General features: G+C 41.4%; 1 protein-coding gene across 4 annotated transcripts in view; it reads right to left on the bottom strand.

Moving 5' to 3' along the window:
• Window positions 1-19492, bottom strand: part of LGR5 (leucine rich repeat containing G protein-coupled receptor 5) — a 119237-nt gene that overhangs the window by 19926 nt on the left and 79819 nt on the right. For all 4 annotated transcript variants that reach the window (XM_036867092.1, XM_036867091.1, XM_036867090.1 and 1 more), the window contains 3 exons: window positions 5697-5912; window positions 3851-3922; window positions 996-1064 (listed from right to left, as the gene is read on the bottom strand). In XM_036867092.1, the coding sequence (XP_036722987.1) occupies window positions 996-1064; window positions 3851-3922; window positions 5697-5912 (357 nt within the window). The remainder of the gene's footprint in view (window positions 1-995; window positions 1065-3850; window positions 3923-5696; window positions 5913-19492) is intronic.

Genomic DNA, 19492 nt, shown 5'->3' with positions numbered 1-19492 from the left:
AAATTGACTTAAGCTGCAGTCAAGTAGAGATTTAAGTAATCTCCTTATGAGGACAAAATTTCCTGAGCTGAAGAAAGGTGTCCCAGCCCAGTGAGTCTGTAATAACAAATTGATTCTCATCTGTCGGTGCTAATGTTGTCTGACTGGCAGAGGGGCAGAGTCAATGGTCTTTGGTCGATGTGGGTCTGTGGCTGAATGAGGCGAACGGCAGTCCTGGGGCTGCCTGACCCGGACAATGATGACTTCCCAGCTAAGCCCCGTGTGGGGTTTCCTGAGGCAGAACCACATAGAGGCTTTTTCTTATAAACAAGCCCTGCTGTCTACCTTCTTTAGCTGTGTGTCTTATTTCTCTTTGCCAAGAGAATAGGCTCTGTGTTTATTTTCCTTTCCAAGTGTTAGAACATTACATAGGTTATTCATATTTTTAGGTACAAAGAAAAGTAATTAAATTATAATATATAAAAGACAATATATGCAACCTAATAGCTGAAAGTTCGCTTTACTGTAGTAAAATAGTGGGTTTCTTTAAAAATTAAATAAGATTTATGAAACATTAAAAAATATGAAATAATGTATATGAAGGCATCTAGCACTATACTGGGCACATATATTGTGTTCATCCAGTCCTATGCAACCTAGGAAAGTTTGTCTTTCGAAATGCTCAGCAAATAACTGAATTCCGATAGAGTTCTCTACAAACTTATAACGTATATAAATGTTGGGAAAATGTGGCTTAGGAAAAGAGTATGGCTTAAAGAAATATGTATCCTTTTTTTCTAATATATATATATTAGAGAAATCCATTATAAATTAAGAAAAGATTATCTGCCGTTTGTTGGTGATAGAAGCAAATTAAAATATATTTTGGATGTAGTTAATCATTATTTACATGACCTTTTAAATTTTTCTGGTAAGTCGTATTAGGTGCAATAGTCAAACATATTCTAATATAAATTCACAAAGAATAGTTCTCCCACTAAATTTGTCCTACTTACAGTTCTTTAAGGTTGGACAGTGTCCTGATTGCAGTGGGGAATTCATCAAGATTATTATAATTTAAATCTCTGAAAATAAGTAAATAATATGTTCAGTTTTTCACTTAAAATTCATATATATTACATTTACAAGGAACGTTAACATGCTTTTCCCATGGACCAGTATCATTGATAACAATTCTCATTCCTTTTCTTGATGAAGAGAGATTTTGTGGGTTGGCTGACCACCATCATTCCACAAGTATCTGCATTAAAATGGTCATTAGACCAGTCATGAGAAATTTCAAAGAGTCACGGCTCAATGGCACTGGGCATTAAAAGAAGGGAGGGGACATACAGCAGTGTGAATGTCCAAGCGGGAGGGACACTTGGCCAGGTGTTGGCGGCTGGCCGCTGTAGCTCTTCACCCGAACCCAGCTCACCAAGCTGCCAGCTAGTCTGTGCCCTCCTCGGGGCTCCTGAACCTCACCCACTTTCCGGTCCCCTCCTCCATTCTCTGACTTTGTCCCACTGCTTTTCAGAGTCTCTCCTGAGAGGACATCTAGGGGAGTGGCTTTGTTCCTGACTCCGGTACAGTTCCTGTCTTTCTCCCAGCCTGAGGTCCAGGATGATAGCCTGCTTTTGGAGGGGCTTATGTGGTACAGGGCACTCTCAGGAAGGACCTCAGGTCTAGAATTTCCACACGGTCACAAATAAAGATTCAGATCCGAAGGGTGACATTTTCCTTGGTCTGTGAGGCAAAGCTCTCTATCATCCTTCCAGCATAGAGATGGAATGGCCGAACAATCTCAAATCATTCGTTTCTCTATCTGTTATGACACAAATGGCTTTTCAGTTCCATTACTCACAAGCGCTTTATAGACTTAACTCCACCATTTATCTACATCTCCATATGAAAAAGTAATTGCCTCCTTGTCTCTGGGAATGGCAGATTTCCCAGATGACGCAGAAAAACCTTTTGGTCAGGCAATCAGATGTGGTTAGATCTTCCTCTGTGGGGAAGAATTGCTATTTAATTTTAAGAGAGAGATAATTTGACCAAGTTAAACATGAATCAAGATTCCTACTTGTCTGGCACAAACCATCCTTAAGCTATACAGCAGGCAGGAAACTTGTGTCTTTTGTGGACATAAATTTTCTTCCTGTTTGTAAATCTCTCCAGATGCTCTGTTTTGATTAAACGAGGATTGGGTCCTTATAAATTACTTAGATTTCTAGTGAGGGAAAGGAAGAGGTTGGGGAAAACCAATCTACTGAGTCTCTGTAGCCCTGGGCAAGGCGAGGGAAGAGGGGACATTGACACTCACATGAATTTGCCCTGAATGCATGTATTGCATGAATTTGCAATCCTGGGTCCTTACCTCAAGCGCTGGGGTAGGGGGGAAGGGGAAGACTATTTATGGAAATACCTATCAAAGCCCATCTTGTTCTTTTGTTCCCGTTGTGTTGAAAAGGACTGGAAGGTGCTATCCATTGCTAATATACACCAGCCCAGCCTTGGTGTAAATAAGGGAGACGTTCTAATTTTTCCAAGCCGCTGATGGGAACAGCTTGCCTGTGCCTTTAAGTTGACTTCAAAGTCCTGCCTGGACAAGTTCACCTTTGGCATCTCCTTATGAGGCTGATTCCTCCTTTCTAAGAGGAAGCACAGAGTGACTTAAGTAACCCTGGAAGGACAGCTGTTAGGTCCCGCAGGAAATGAGTGGACCCACATCTGGTTAGAAGCTAAATTGACCAGGTACAAAGTGCTAAGCTCTGTATGCAAATGAACAAGGGCTCCAAAGCCATAGGAGGTGTGGTCTTTGGTCATGTCCTTCTGCAGTCCTGGTCAGAGCCAGGGTTGTAGATTCAGCGGCGCTGTGTGGCTTAGTACACTTGAGTGTTAAAAACATGGAGGTGAGGAGGGCGCAGCTGGAACCACTTCCTCTCCCAGCACACACAGTGTCCCCACTGCTTGTCACGGCACCCTCGTTAGGCCTCTTACTCAACAGGGCGATGAAGAGCGGCCCCTCCCCTAGGAAGCAGCTCAGCCCTGGGGAGGCCCGTAAGAACTGTTCTCGTCGTGGCTCCGGGTGGTCAGCTGGCTGGACTCTATGTATTTTTATTACAGATAGCAACTCAGAGCTGAGGTTTTGACCCACTCTTTGGAAGTACGGTATAGTGGTAAGCATGGATTTTGGAGTCAAACTAGAGAAGGAAGCAAATCCCAGTTATGCTGTTGACTGGCTATGTCGTGTTGATAAAGTAACTTAACCTTACTGGAGCCTAGAATGGTATGGTAGCACCTGCTCTCATGGGATGCTTGTAGGAGTGACTGAAACAACGTATGCTGAGCGCTCAGTACAGTATTGGTTAGAGATACACTCAATAAATGTACTACTGTTACTACTTTTTAGACTTTTGAGTTGCTTCAGCAGGAACCTTCACCATTTGCTAATGAGAAGCTTGTTCCTTTTGGATTGGACAGAGTTTGGCGTGTGCTACTCTGCATCCTCTCATTCGGGGGGTTGGACCAGACTCATGAATAGTGAGCCCGAGTGACAATACGGAACTGATCCTTGACAGAGTACACATTCCTAAGCAAACAGTCACTGCTCAGTAGAGGACATCTCATTTAGCTTATAATGATTCTAACCAATTTATCACTCTTGATAGATTAAAATAAAATCTCAGTTTTATTGTTCAGCTCTGTAGGGTGTGTGCGTGTGGGTAAGATGAAGCCACTGTAAATATCTGTTTAAAGCTCAGGCAATTAACCAAACCAAATAGCAAGTCTGACTTCAAGGCTATTTTGATTCCTTCAGAATAGTCATGAAAACACTGAAAAAAGGGAAACAAATAAAAGGTCAACTCACAAAGTCTCCAGGCTGTGGAGCCCATCAAAGCATTTCTTTCCCAGGGAGTGGATTCTATTGTTATGGAGATGCCTGCAGGAGAACATTACTGACAGTCATGAAGGCACACTGCACATGGAAACTTAGGCACAACATTTTGATTGCTGAAATCCAAAGAAACTTATGCTAAATAATGCACTGATTATATATAAGAAATGCTTTGTTTAACGTTTTTGTTTGTTTTAAAGGCTATCTGCCCCATTCACTCTTACCACAGATGATCCCATACCCCAGAATTTAATAGGCAGTCACAGTTTTACCTTTTGGGTTTGAGATAGCATGGAGCGTATAATAATCACGGAGTGAGCAACGAGACTGATAAAAGTAAATTCAGGTTGTTCAGTATGGCTTTGGGATGTAGGATACTAAATAGAGATTCTGACCAACACTGACAAATGGAGGATGGAAGGAAGGTCCTAGGTGTACTAAGCACATTTTCCATTAAAGCTGATGGCTTATCATGGCTACATTCCCAGGGTGGGGCTACAGGTTAAGAGGAAACAACAATCTCAGCCACAGACAATGGGGATCAGATTTTTTGGCTGCCCAAGGAGAGTAGTTATCTTGACATAGTATAAATGGCTCTAATTATCATCTTTGGCTCAATGGTTAAGTCGGTTAGGTCAGGGCCAGTGAGAACAGCTGTGTGTATAACTGAAAACCGGACCAAGTCCCAAAGGGGTTTTTGGAAAATGGGCTTAAGGACAGGGGGAAAAAGAATAGCTGGATCTCTGTAAATCCATTCCCTCTAGTGGAGGGAAAAATTAAAGCACCTACCCAGCTTCTGGTGGGATAGAAGCATCACCTTTGTATGTGAAATTCAGTATAGAAATTTGTTACTATCACCCCACATGTCCTATCCTTTCAGACTAAGGTTTTCATTCTAATAAATATATGTTGGTTTCATGTGAGATCTTTGTGACATTTATTGAGGATCTTTTACATGCAACACATGAGGAAAGAGGGTTGAGGGGAGCCTAAAAAGATGGATGAGATGCTGGCCAGCCCTCAAAGGCGTATATACTGCAGGGCAAGAGACTGACGTGTCATCAGGAAAAGTGGAATGATTGAAGACAGTGAAGGGCTGGTGGGGGGAATGGAGCAAAGCCAGAAATAGTGCAGAAGACGCCTTCCACGAAGTCACCATGCGAACTGCTCTTAGAGGCTGTCAGGCAGCTACTGTTGTCCTATATCAGGATTGATTGACTATTATGTTATACACGTGGGGCATCCTTCTACACTCTTGAACTGATTATTTTTCAAACTATTACTTGAGAATCTTTTTGATTTACTTGAAATAGTGAAATCTGGACCTCAAAGGAAAAAAGCCATACAAATGCATAGCTGGCTGTCAAGGGTTCATTCCTTGCTTCTGTTCCCTTGGAAGGGGTTCAAGAAGTTCTTATTAAATAAGAAGAAGGGCATATTTCAATTTGACCTGCATTATAAATTATTATCAGAAATAAGGGATTTTTTTATTAACTTCGGTCACAGGACTAACCATACAGTGTGGTGATTACCTGTACAATACACAATGGCTTCCCTAAGACAGAGGTCATATTTTGTTATCTTTGAATGCCTAGCAGTGCTTGGCCCTTGGCAGGTGCTCGATAAATGCTGTTTAGTTCTTTTACACCATTAGAACATTTATGAGTCATTTTGGGGGGTTTTCCCCTCCCTTAACATGTCCCTATTCAAAGTCTGAAGGGCTATCTGTTTAAGGTCAAGGTCTTACAGTGAATTACAAGGTATTACAGTGAATTTAGAAACTGTTAAAAGAGAGAGGAAAAAAATCAATAAAACTTACAGAACCACCAAGCTGGAGAGGTTTCTAAAGGCGTAGTCTGGTATGTGGTGTATTTTGTTCAGGGCCAAGGTCATGGCCTGCAGTGCTGATAAACTCCTCAAAGCCTGGACAGGGATTTCTGTCAGAGCGTTGTCATCCAGCCACAGGTGCCTCAGAGAATACAGGCCACTGAAACAGCTGGGGGGCACGGAGCTGATGTGGTTGGCATCCAGACGCCTGGGGAAGAGAGCAAGCAAGAACAGAAGAAGAGAGCGAAGCCCAGGCACAAGCTGCGCCTTGCAGGAAAACCTCAATATGCTGATTAATAGGAGTGAGACAGGGCTCAGGGCCCTCAGGACCCCCTGACATCTGGAGCATTCTGCTCTCCCGGTAGCCTCTTCTCACTCATGAGTAGAACCACTGCTGTAAAATTCCACGGTGCCGTGATTCTCTTCCAGCCTTGTGGATAACATGCTTTCCAGCAAGGAAGTGGCCTCCCCTGGGGTATAACGTTTCAGCGTGATCTTTTAGCTTCCCTTTCTGACACCAGGAGAAAGACACCTTCTCTCCTCCTTCCCACCCCAAGACAAACAAATGCTGTTACTTTCCTGGACTCTTTCAAACATACAAAACATACTTATTGACTAGCTCTGGGAAAAGATTATTTCAGTATTTGAAAGGGACGAAGTAATTTTTACAAGGCTGTCAGAGGCGTGCCTCAGGGAGAAGGGAGGTGCCCCCCCCCTTTTTCTTACTATTGTGCTGAAAAGCCTAAACCTGCAGGCTTTCTTGCTCATCCGAACCAAAGGCATTGAGCAGATGTTTGTTTTTCTTGACATTTTAAATGAATAATAACATTAACAGCTTTCCCAGTTTTTGCTTGCTTTTTCTACACATCATTTTTTTAAAAAATGGGGAAATACATCTAAAAATAGGTCTAGTTAATAAGCTGTTGCAGCTTCAGAGCCAGCAGAGGGAGGGCAATACATTTATTTCACCCTAATCCAACATAAACAATGGCTGTAATAACAATGCCTTAACTTTTCGTATTGAAGGGACCAGACAGACACAAATTGAAATTTCCTGTAAGGTGCATGAACAACAGAACCATCGACATTCAGCTATGCGTCCAACAGCCCTCATTCATTTTTTCCAGTCTGTTCTCAAGGCTCACACATTTGTTTGCATTTTCAAAGCTAGGATTAAAGAAAGAGAAGAGCTGCATTTTAAGCAGCACATGTATTAGGAAGGATTAGAAAATCACGAGTGGATTTTGAAAAATGTTTTAGGAAGCACTTAAGACTAAACAGATGCAGGAAACACACCAGGATCACAAAATAATCCCCTGCAGACCAAATTTAAACAGTTTAGAAATAGAGGGAGTTCTCTGTGGTAGGGAGCTAATCTCAATGGAAAGCGGCTTCCTCACTTTTGGTCACACGTGTCACTCCACTCATGCTCTGGCTCCTGCTTCTCCTGACTGAATGGGGAGGGATGCCCTCAAGGCCCTGGGCCAAGTTTTGATACTGAGATAAGGTCACTTGGAACAAACAAGTCCGGTGTCACAGCCCACTCACAATTAAATTTCCAGTAGAACAACTATCATTGCAGGCAGCAGAAACGCAGCTTCCAAATATCTCAAGGTTCTGTCTACAAATGGAACTGCAAAGGTTTAGACGAACTCAACACCGTCTCTTCCCCGTATTCCAGCAACAACGTGCTCGGCCCATGTTCAAATAAGGTATAATGTCATCGGGGAATGAGGTGGTGCTTGTTTTTGTTTGACTAAGAGTAAAGCACATATGTAAACTCTCCTTAATGACTGCACTGATTAAAGCATGAAGATTTTATTTAAATAATATGAATTTCTGAGTTTTAGTTGACATACTGATGACTGCTAGTTGCTTATGCACTGAAACTACAAGTGCTTCTAAGTCCTGAAAAGGATTGACATTCAGGTTCAGTGTAGCCATCAGGTTACATGTACAGAAAAGGCTTTCTCTGCATTGAGTCACAGGCTTGTCTTTTTCGCTATTTAAGTTACTACCAAAGTTTCTGCTGGATCTTGAAGTGACCCTGGTATCAGTTTCCAATGTTAAAAAGTCCATTTCTCTGGATAGATGTCTTTTATGAATCATCTCCCACCTCCAGTAAAAAGGATGCAATCTGGCTTCTACGCCGTGATCTTAGAGCAATTTGCTATCTAAAATGAGTAGGACAGGGCAATTCTTCACAGTCCTAATACTCCAAATACTAATACACCCTGACCCAGTACTCAGGTATCCTGAGTGCAGCATTAAACGTTTCTCTTTCTCAACAGTTTCTTCATCCAAGAAGCTCCCCACAAATGATATTCCTTCTCAATGAGGTGTTTTGAAATCCGTGTCCACCTGGCTGCAGTGGTCCAAACCTACTTCAGAAAGTGGTATATTGTTCACGCTCAGAGGTATCATCTGAGTCAATCTTAACAGAAGATCCCAAGGCAAACCAGAGTATAGAATTCATCATCCAGCCACTCATACAGGTAGTTCTTACAGAGCAAGGTTAAGACTGTGGACAAAGCAGCTGGCAGGGCACGAGTTGTGCCTATTCAGTGAGTAAACAGAAAGCTCATGTTATGTCAACCTGGTCTGGTGGGGCAGTTGGGCGTTTTCTATTCATATGCTTGAAAATGCAATCGTTAAGCACTGGAGTGTAAGTAAAACATGAGAACACAGTACATGAAAACACACGTAGAAATGTGGTTCTATAATATTATCAGGTGCAACAAGTATAACTACATTATATGGCTCCACTTTTTAAGGGTTTTTTGGTTTTCATTTCTATTTCCTGCAAGTCACAAAGGTGTGTGTTTGTGTGTGTGTGTGAGCAGTCAGCTCAGAATCTGTGAATCAGTGCAGAGGTTTGGGATGAGAAATTTTGGGTCCAAGTCAGAGAGCAGCTGTATGACCATGGCCAAGTCAACAGACTTCAGCTTTCACATCTGTAAATTGGGGGTAACTCTATTTTACTAAAGAAAATAATACAACAAGACTTTGTAAACTATAAAGCACCTTAATGATTTTTAAATTATTACTGCTTGAAGTGGGTTAACAGTTTGCATTTTTGTCTTTTGACCATAGAAACCAGTCAGAAAAAAAGAAGTCAATTAAAATTTTCCCTTAGTCAAAAGTTGGTTAAAATGAGTGTCAGCTTGTCAGTGAATTTCAGTTCTGAGACATGCAGACTACTTCTTTCATCCCTCATAACAGAAATGATGAAGAGGTGTCTGCGATTAGACACCCTTACTTTTCAGCCTTCAGTATTATCATTACACGTACGTGTGTGTATGTGTGTGTGTGTATATCTATATCTATACCTATCTATCTGTCTATCTATATCTCAGTATCACAAAGGGCAAATAGTTGTGTTCCTGATACATTACTGAAGAGTACATCTTCACTCTGAAGGCAAAGAAGAAGTGGTGACATGTGATAGATGGCATATTCTCAGAGAAAGTTCCTAGCAGTGATCTTGGCATTTAAGTAGCCATCAATAATGGGGCAGAGGCAGCATAAAGCCTGCGGTGCAGTTAGGTGTAGCAAAATGAAACACTTTAACAAAGGGAGTGGCCTCACCTTCTTCTGGACAAACAAACCTCTAATTATGATCTTGAAATGCAATCTGAAAAGTAATCACTATATGGGAAACAGCACCCATTTTATGCTCTGTATGTTACTTATAACTTACAGAAAATGATAGATAAAATAAAATGTTACCCTACTTCCTATGTCACATGCAACCACCTACATAATGAGCATATGGTAAACTGGAAAGTGCACTGAGTTAGGAGAATTAAGACACAAATTTAAGTCAAGACTCTGTCACTTATTAAATTCTGAGATTAGGGGCATTCTGATTAATTTCTCTGAGGGTCAATTTTCATATCTGTAAAGCAGAATCACAACATGTCACACAATTGTTATGGGAACTAAATGAGAAAAATATATGCAGAAGGGTTTTGTAAACAGTAAAGCACTCTACAAATGATAGGCTTATTACTGGAGAAAAATCTTCACATTTAGGAAGTAGTATCATTCCCCCTGCCCTGAAGTTTCTTTTGTTTGCTCTGAAGCATCTTAATCCTTTGTAACTTCAAATCTCTCTATCGGAGATAGCCATTTTTTTTTTTTTTTTTTGGTCATATGGACTGGCAGGATGGCTGATTTTCTACTCACTGTACATCCTTAATACATATGTCCGGGGCTTCCCTGGTGGCGCAGTGGTTGGGAATCTGCCTGCCAATGAAGGGGACACGGGTTCGAGTCCTGGTCTGGGAAGATCCCACATGCTGCGGAGCAACTAGGCCCGTGAGCCACAACTACTGAGCCTGCGCGTCTGGAGCCTGTGCTCCGCAAAAAGAGAGGCTGCGATAGTGAGAGGCCCGCGCACCGCGATGAATAGGGGCCCCCGCTTGCCACAACTAGAGAAAGCCCTCGCACAGAAACGAAGACCCAACACAGCCAAAAAAAAAAAAAAAAAAAAAAAAAAAACAACATATGTCCAGCACTACATGTTTTGATTGGTGTTATAGGAAGGCTTCCTTCACAGAGAAAAGGAGATGCACACATCTTTTGTGTTTCTCCAGCAAAGGTCCAAAAAGTCCCCAAAGGCAATAATGGCTGAGGAAAAATATGATATCATCTAGTGCAAGAACAGAATTTTTATTAACTATGAGCCTCTGCAGTGTCCCTTAGAGGACCACAAGTGATGAGAAATGGATTCGTCATGCCTTTTGGGCATATGTTGAAACTCCTTCTCTGGAGGGAAGCCTGGAGGTCGGAGGGCTCTACCATTGCCAAAAGGGATTCTACCTCACAACCTGCTGGGCCAAGGGGGCTGTTTCTCAGGGACTCTGGGTTGTTTCTCCTCACCACTGGCACCTGGTCAGGACCATCCACTTCACCCTGACAGGCTTCAACAACTTTGTGTATCCAAGGTAAGCGTTTGGAGTCTGAATAACTTCACTCCCAGAAAGTTTCTGGATTACTAAACCTATGAGAAATGTCTCACCTTCCCCCAAGTGATCTTCAAGATCTGCATAAAACTATTTCTCTGGGATGGGGGTGTCGTGTTGTCTCCAGAGTGAACATCCTAATAATGGATGTGCTGTGGAAAGGTCACTCTGATAGCTGTGTGCAAGAGGGGCTGGGGGGGGGCAGGAAGTGATCGAGGCAGTTGCAGTCATCAGGGTGAGAAAGGAGGAGTGCTTTAAAGAAGTATGGGAATGTGGAGGAAGGCCTGGTATGAAGGATGTTAAATAAGTGGGTCTGACCAAACATGGTGATTTGCTAGATGTGACCAGAAGGGAAGACAAAGAAGCTATGGTGGCTCAGTGTTCTGGGCAACTGGGTGGAGGGAACCATGCAGGGATGAACGTTACCCAGTATTATACAAAATAAAGATAAAACAGAACTGCATGTTCATTGTGAATACAGTTCTGTAATATCAGTGTATCTTACGTGAGGAAGAGCTGGAACGTAACAGGCCAAAAAAAAAAAAAAAAAAAAAAATCAGTTTTTTATGTCAGGCAATGGCAAAAAAAAAGTGCTTATTTTCTTAACTTCTCTCTCTGAAGTTTTTCCCTGATGTTTTCATGCACAAAAGCTTAATTTTACAAATTTTCTCTTTTAAAAGAAACATTTTGCCAATCTGCTCCACACTCCTGAAAGGAATTTTTGCTTTATAGATGGCATTATGGTAGGGATTAGAGAATCTGCGAGGTCATTCTTGCTATTGTTTCTCCAGAAAATAGCCCTTTACATATATCTTGTATATGCTACCTTGCCAATGTATCACACAAACTTATATCTTTGTTTGAGAATGTCTTTGATGAGCCATTAACTACAAGGAAGAAAGCGTTAGTCAAAAGATAACCCATTGATATTGGCTAATTCCCATCTGAGATGACTGTAATATTGTCAATTATTAACATGGATGACTCGAGAAAAAACAAGGCAAAGGTGTGAAGAATGCTGCAGCTGCAGGTGTAATACAGCTTATGGGGACTCTTACAATAAACAGAACTATGAAGCACAGCATTTGACACAGCTATTTTATATTTGGGTGAGCATTTTTCTTCATAAGTTTTAAACAAATGATCAACTCTCTTCTACACACATTTGTACATTTTATGAGACCATTTTGAACAATTCCTGAAGAGTCAAATGAGCACAGTGATTTAGTTCATTTATAAAATTTTAAGAAATGAAAGCAGTTTCCATTATTATCTAACTTTTACTATGAAATGAAAAGCATGTAGTTCCAAGCTTGTATATAACACAATTTGACCAATTCCCTAACGTCTTTGTTATGGTGAAATTTTACTGAATTTTATTGCACTGAAACCAGTGGATCATTGGAATTGAATTTGTCAGATCATTATAATAATACTATCGGGATAGAATTTTATCTGTATGAACTCTTACAGATTGAATTCGTGTTGATTTATATGAATTCTTCTAATAATATGTCATTTTTATTGTTAGTATTGTTTTATAATATTTATGAAATCATGACAATGTGGGATTCCACCTTCTAATGAAATTTCCCATCTATAACCTAGGAAGATACTAAGCATATGAATTCATATAAACACCATGATTGCTTATATGGGAATTTCTTCTTCCATCTTTCTATTCTCCACCTTATTTACTGGTAAACTTAATGTAAACCAGGAAGAAAAATTATTGCTTTAGACTTATCTCTGAAAAGGTAAAAAAGTTTTTTCCATCTTTGCAGCTTGGGGAGAGAGAAACTCTATAGGTTCATTGAAGTGTAGGAACTTAGAGACTAGTCCCAACTCTAGTTTCTGTAATTACCTACAGATGGACAAATCCACTAATGGTGATTGAGGTCAATTTCTTTCACCAAAAAACAAACCCTGGAGTTCTAATTATAACTTTTCTTGGGAAGGGTCAGATATGCTCCTGTCAGAACTAATAGTCATATCATTTATTCTTTCTCTCGGATGATTACCAGGAGTTTTTTCAGGATTAAAAAATATATTTAGCTACAAAAAAAAAAAAAAAATTTAGAGACTAGTCAGCTGGCTCGACTAGTAGCCGGATGAAGTGTCTAATAGAACCAGACCTCTGCCTCTCTGGCATCACTGGGAAGTACAAGACTCCAGTGAGAAATATATTTTAAAGTCAATTTACATGGAGTTGCTCGGTTTCTCAGAGGTCACCATGGCTGTGAATTTTTTAACAGGGAGATGATCTACAGCCAAAGTAACATGAGCATTGACTTCTTTTTTTTAAATTTTATTTATTTATTTATTTATTTTTGGCTGCACTGGGTCTTTGTTGCTGCGTGCGGGCTTTCTCTAGTTGCGGCGAGCGGGGCTACTCTTCGTTGCGATGTTCGGGCTTCTCATTGCAGTGGCTTGTCTTGTTGTGTAGCACGGGCTCTAGGCGCCCGGGCTTCAGTAGTTGTGGCACATGGGCTCAGTAGTTGTGGCTCATGGGCTCTAGAGTACAGGCTCAGTAGTTGTGGCACACAGGCTTAGTTGCTCCGCGGCATGTGGGATCTTCCTGGACCAGGGCTCGAACCCGTGTCCCCTGCATTGGCAGGCGGATTCTTAACCACTGCGCCACCAGGGAAGCCTGAGCATTGACTTCTTTAGCTTCATTTTTCTCCATAGAAAACAAAGACCTCCTTTTTGTCAGGAGCACCGTTAGTCTCCCAGCTACCACCAGGGTTTGAAATCCGGGAGTCATTTTTGCATCTTCCATTGCTGTCCAGACTAACATTCACCAAGGTCTCTCCATTTATCTTCATCTCCAAGAGTGCCGACTTCCACTGCCTATTAAGTCTCTTATCTCTTCACACCTGCTTCACACCTGCATCACTGCAACATCACTGCTTTTGATCTCTTATGTCTTCAATTAATCCTGCAGGCTGCTGCCAGACGAGTCTCCCTACAACTGGGCTCTATGTCGGGCCCGTTAGGAATCCACAGTTCTCCCATGTTACCATTCCTTTCAAATCCAAATTTTCCATTCTTATATTCAAAGCTCATCCACCTTATCTAGCTAAACTTTTCTCTTATTTCTGTGTCCCAGTCAAGTCCCTTTTGTAGCTTCTTCCCACAGTATCTCTGAGCCTTGTGTTCAGGAACATTCTCTCACTCCTGCCTAATCTGAACCTCATCAGCCTGAGACAATATTATGGCTCCTCTCTCAACCCTATTCTTGAAGTGGGGAGTCCTCAGCTAAGCCAATGGGAAAGCTAAATCTTGTAGACAGATCAACTTCAAAATCCCTCAAGGAAACACTGGGACCCAACTCTCAGATCAGGGAGGGCAGGGAGGAAAAACCAGGGTACAGAGATAAGAGTTGGGAGCCAGGGAGATCAGTGAATGCAGGCTACAATCAAAGCGGGGGAGATTAGCTGATCTTGAGCAGCTGTTTAGAACATCATTTAGAGTTTGATGCTTTGGTTCAGTTCAACAAGTATTTCTTGGGTGCTTTCTTTGCAGGTACAGTACCTGGTGCTGGAGATCTAGCAGTAAACCAGGCAGACATGGTTTATAGAGCATGTTTTCTAAAGGGGAGTCAGTCAAATCATTACAATGAAGTGTTAGGTAACAGGAAATGCATGGTAGAAGGACCTAACCTAAGTTTCACTTTTCTTTGAGATCTAGATCTGGATTTCAGGCTGCCTATGTGACATCTCTACTGAGTTGTTCTTCCTTAAACAAGACATTTGGTTTTGAAAATGTTCAAGACCAAACTCATTATCTCCCCAAATGTCATGCTCTACCAGCGTTTCTTATCTCAGTGATGGGCTTCAGTAAATATGTGATTATATAAACCAGGAACTTACAATCATCCTCCACACCTCTTTCTCCTTCATTCTTTGTAGCCAATTCATTACCAAATACTGCTAATTTCATCTAAAAATTTCTCAAATCCATTTCCCTTTCTCCATCTCCACTGCCCCCATCCTGACAAAGTTCTCCTTTCTCTCCTAGACCATTTCAGTAACACAGATCCAATCATGCCCTTTCCTATTCAAAATCTTCCAGTGGATTCTCACTGCTTTTACAATAAAGACTAAAATTCGTGACATGTCCCAAAGAACTTTCAAGGGGTCTGGACCCCACCTGCCTCACTAGGCTCTTCTTGCACTTTTCCCGCCTCATGCTTCCTGCTTTGGCCACACTGATCTTGCTTCTGATCCATGATGTACCAGCTCCCCTCTCCCCCCACCATCACTACAAGGTTTTGCACATGTAGTTCCCTTTGTCTGGAAAGTTCTTCTCTCTTCTCTTTGTCTAATCAACTCTTACCTTTGCAATATGAACAAGATACCCTTTTCTCACCTATAGTTTCCTCATCAGGAAAGTGGAGACAAGTTCCATCTCCCAGGTAATGAGGGAATAGACAACCAAATGCACAGGGAAACACTAAAAAAGTCTGACTGGTCCACACATGAATAAATATTGTTCTCTTCCCTTCCTCAATTTCTTTATTTCTGTCCTGAAGCATTACTGCTTTTCCTCCTTTTTGTAAACCTCCATAATCATATACCTAGAGGTACTATTTGTTTCTGTCAGGCTCCTTCCCCTCACATTAGCGCATTCTGTTGCATGCCCATTCTCTGTAGTGGATTCGCTCAGGGAAGCATGATAGTGTAGCGGTAAAATTGGCAGATTTTGGAGCCAGAAAGACCAGAATTTTTATCCCAGACTTACCTCTAGCCTGACTCTATTAAAGCCAAATGACCTTGAGAAGGTCAATTAACCTGAGTTTTCTCCTTCCTCATCACTAAGGAAGGGAAAATCTTGGCTCCCACCTCATGAGGTTTCTTCGAGGGTGAAGTGAGGTGATGCAGGTAAGAGTTTCAATAAATATCGACGGCTCCTGCTTTTATAACCGTGGGTGTTTTTGATTTTGTCCTTGTCTTGTTCCTATACTTTGCTGCTTTTTTTAAAAAAAATAAATTTATTTATTTTTGGCTGTGTTGGGTCTTTGTTGCTGCGCGCAGGCTTTCTCTAGTTGCGGAGCAGGGGCTCTAGGTGTGCGGGCTTCAGTAGTTGTGGCTCGCGGGCTTAGCGGCTCCGCGGCATGTCGGATCTTCCCGGACCAGGGATCGAACCCGTGTCCCCTGCATTGGCAGGCGGATTCTCAACCACTGCGCCACCAGGGAAGCCTCTTTACTGTTTCTTTATGTGCCTTTTCACAAGTCATCAAGACCCCATCTATCCTGAAGAGGGGGAAACACTTTTCCCCGTTCACAATGTGCCTTCCCATAGCCGTCATTCTTTTAGCTTCTCCCGAGTTCAACCTACTTTCCAAAGTTAACCTTTATTTCACACTACAAGACTAAAAAAAGTTCATTTTACTTCTCATTCCATACCATCCATGTTCTCTTTGGCTTATCTATCTGATATGACTGTCATGTCTGTGATTTATCATAGCATGGGCAGATAACCTGATGTCACAATATTTCACGCCTGGGTCTTGCTTAAAGTATTCACATTTCTTTTTCATCGGATTCTGAAGACTGTGCTCCAATTTGAGTTCTCTCTTCTTGTGGAAAAAGGGCTTTTTCGCCTTTGAAAATAACTTTCTCCTAATGTTTAAATGGGGGGAGGGGGACAAGGCAAAACTCCTCCTCAGAACAATTCACTGAGTGCTGGTTTGCACATGGTGTGTGAAATGAACTCCGAAGAGTGCAACAGACAAAAGCTTTGGCCTCTAGAACTTCTCAGTGCGCCTCTATCCCTAGACGTACCTAATATGATGGCACTTCTGTGAAAAAAAAAAATACACCAAGACCATGGTGTATTTTTGTTATATAAACTTAAAATTTCTCTTTCTGGACACTATTTTAGTGGAAGGAATTATGTCACTCATACTAAAACCATTGCTTTGTTTTTTTTAGCCCTTTTGATCTTTTAATCTTATCCTCTCGGTTACCTCCCTTTGCTTTCTTTTCTTCTGCTCCTTGTCTTCTGTTACTTCCTTCCCACTCTTTATCCTGGGTCTGAAACCCAATAGGCTCCTGGACATTAATAGTGGAGAACTGCTGCTGGTTCCAGGCTTGCCTTACTTTCTGCCCGGCACTGTGAGCCCTGCCTCTTCCTCCCCACCTCCTCCTCCTGCTTATTCTCTTTTTGGATTATTAGTAGCAAAACCCTACTATGAAGAGTTGAGGTGAAGTTATTGACATTTCACAGGGTCCAAGGAGGGGGTATGTCTGTAGCTCTTAAGCTGATGTCACAATAAGATGCTCAGGCAGATCTTGTTCCAGGCAGGAGTTATATATTCTTCTCGGCTTTTAAAATAATGTCTTGTACTCTAAAGAAGATTATTAGCTAATTGGAGAATAGAGAGAATGCTAAAGACATGTCTAATTCTCCCTTCATTTTCTATTTACCAACTCATTATTTTTGTGATTGTGCATTTTCCACAATTAGTTTCGCTAGTGCAGACTTGGCATGAAAATCAACATGTATTAAGTCATATCCTGGTTAACCGGACAAACATGAATGTGTCGTTCTCTTTGATCACCTTGAACTTCCACTAATGACAGTGAGGTGCTTGAACATCATTAATGACAATCAACAAGTGAAGCAACGATGTTTTTTCATAGATCGATTTCTTAACTATGAATACAAAGGTGTGAGGTTATGGGCGGGTTAGGTTTTGAGTTTCCATCAAATCACTGTAATCTGATCCTAGTCCTCAAATGACTATAACGCCAAAAGTTTTTTGGTGAAATCCAATTCACTGTGAATTCTGATTACATTTCCCATTCCTTTCCAAAAAACAGAAAGGAAATTAAGTTATATTTGATTACATTACAAAAGGCCAACTGGTGTCTGGGCTGTCATTGCCTTGTCAGAAACCTAACGTACATATTGCACAGGGGCAGGCTCCGGGCTACTGGGCTCTGGCACGTGGACAAGCCCTCTTATTCTTTAGCTGAGCAGTTTGTAAGCATCAGCAGAGAGTTCAAAGAACACAAATGTACCTATGCGCTTTCATTATGAACAAAGCAAAATATTTGCTGTTTACATGGAATCAATGAAAATTACGTCCCTTGAAATACAAGTACAATTTATTTCTTACTCAGAGTAAGGTTACCAATTTCAATATAAATCAAGTTTCTTAAAGTTTATTCAATGAAGCCAAGTCTGTATGGGTGGGGCAAAGTATACCCATGATCTATTTCAGTAGTTCTCGACCATTTTTGGTTTGTTCATGTCATAGACACTAAAAATTTTAATTCTCAAATGCACCATGTATATAAATCCCCTGAGGATTTTGTTAAAATGAAGCTTTTGATCAAGTGACACAGAGATGGGGCCCAAGGTTCTGCAGGTCTCGGGAGGTGCTCATGTTGTCGGTCCATGGACACATGCGAATAGCAGGATAATACAGCATGTGGCCTCCTAACTTTATCTGCCCCAGATGGTCAGTAGAACTAATAGGTAGATGTGAGCTTTTCAATTAAGCACAAACAAGGCAACTTTTTGAATAAAAGGCCCATTACTTTTATTTCATATTAGTTTATACTGGAATGCAAAATATGGACTTTGTTATTATTTCAAGTTTGAAAAGAGTTCAGGAGGATATTTGCAAATCATCTTAGGACACTCATTTTCCCAATCTTCATTTAAGAAGCGCTTATCTATATCATTAAACCAGTTAGAAAACACTGATGTTTGGGTCTCCTACTCAGAGGTTCTGATTTTCATTGGTCTGGGGTGCAGCCTAGGCTTCCGGACTCTCCAGATGATTCTTCTTTGCAGCTGGAATTGAGAAGCCCCGCTTTAGAAGTTGCAAAGCCAGGCATGCATATGGGTGATGTGCTCCCAGCCCCTGGGGAATGCAGAGTGCTTCTTAGAGAGTGAATGAATAATACAAGGAAAAGAATAAAGTGGAGAAAAATAGAGTGAATTCAAGAAAGAGAAAAGAGGAACCATTAGAAAAAGGGCTAAGTGGAGGTCTAAGGGTTGACTGTAGTCCAAGAAGAGCTGGATAGGTAGCTGAACGGAAGCCTCCCAGGTGTCATGGATGAGACAGGTTTCACCCTCTTTGTTATTTGTATTGATATGAAAGTAGCACGGAGGCTGAAGTATGCATGCAAAATGAATGGATAAGGAATGCATGTTTGCAATGACCATTAGACTCAAAACTGTTTTTATTTTTGGAACTGCTTGACGGAAGCAGGAGAAATACTATTAAACACCTTGCATCTGGGACAACAGTAAAACTTTAAAAGGGCTCACAGTAGCCCAAACCTCCAAAGTGGGTAGGGGACTCCTTTGGTTGGTACAATACAGTTTCTGTGTGGTTGGTGGTTAAGTGTATGTTTTTTTGAGTCAGATCTTAATGCTTGTATCAAAGTAGCACAAAAAATGTAAGTGAGACAAAGTGTCATAGCTGCACACACTGCCAACATTCAGCACCTCACATGGTCTGCCGTGCTCTGGGCAAAGGGACCCCGGACAAACATTACATAACTGGCCGATACAATCCAGTGTGCACTGGGGGCTGAAGATCTATCTCGATGCCTCAGTTTGGATGCGATAAGCATCCTGCTAGAAAGTTAACCCTTGGCTTTTTCACAGGGAACACATATTTATAAGGTTTCAAAAGTCATTGTTTTTGTGAACCAGACACCAAATGCAAGAGACACCTGGTGAACAGTAAATATCTAGACGGTAAGAAACTAAATCCGAACACCTTGATCAGAGAGGCACCACCCAGTTCGAGCGAACAAAAGATTCACGGTTTTCGCTTTCTCAAAGGGTTCACTTC

Source organism: Balaenoptera musculus, chromosome 10 (genome assembly GCF_009873245.2).
Source record: "Balaenoptera musculus isolate JJ_BM4_2016_0621 chromosome 10, mBalMus1.pri.v3, whole genome shotgun sequence".
NCBI classification, from domain to species: Eukaryota; Metazoa; Chordata; class Mammalia; order Artiodactyla; family Balaenopteridae; genus Balaenoptera; species Balaenoptera musculus.
This window is presented reverse-complemented; position numbering and strand designations above follow the sequence as displayed.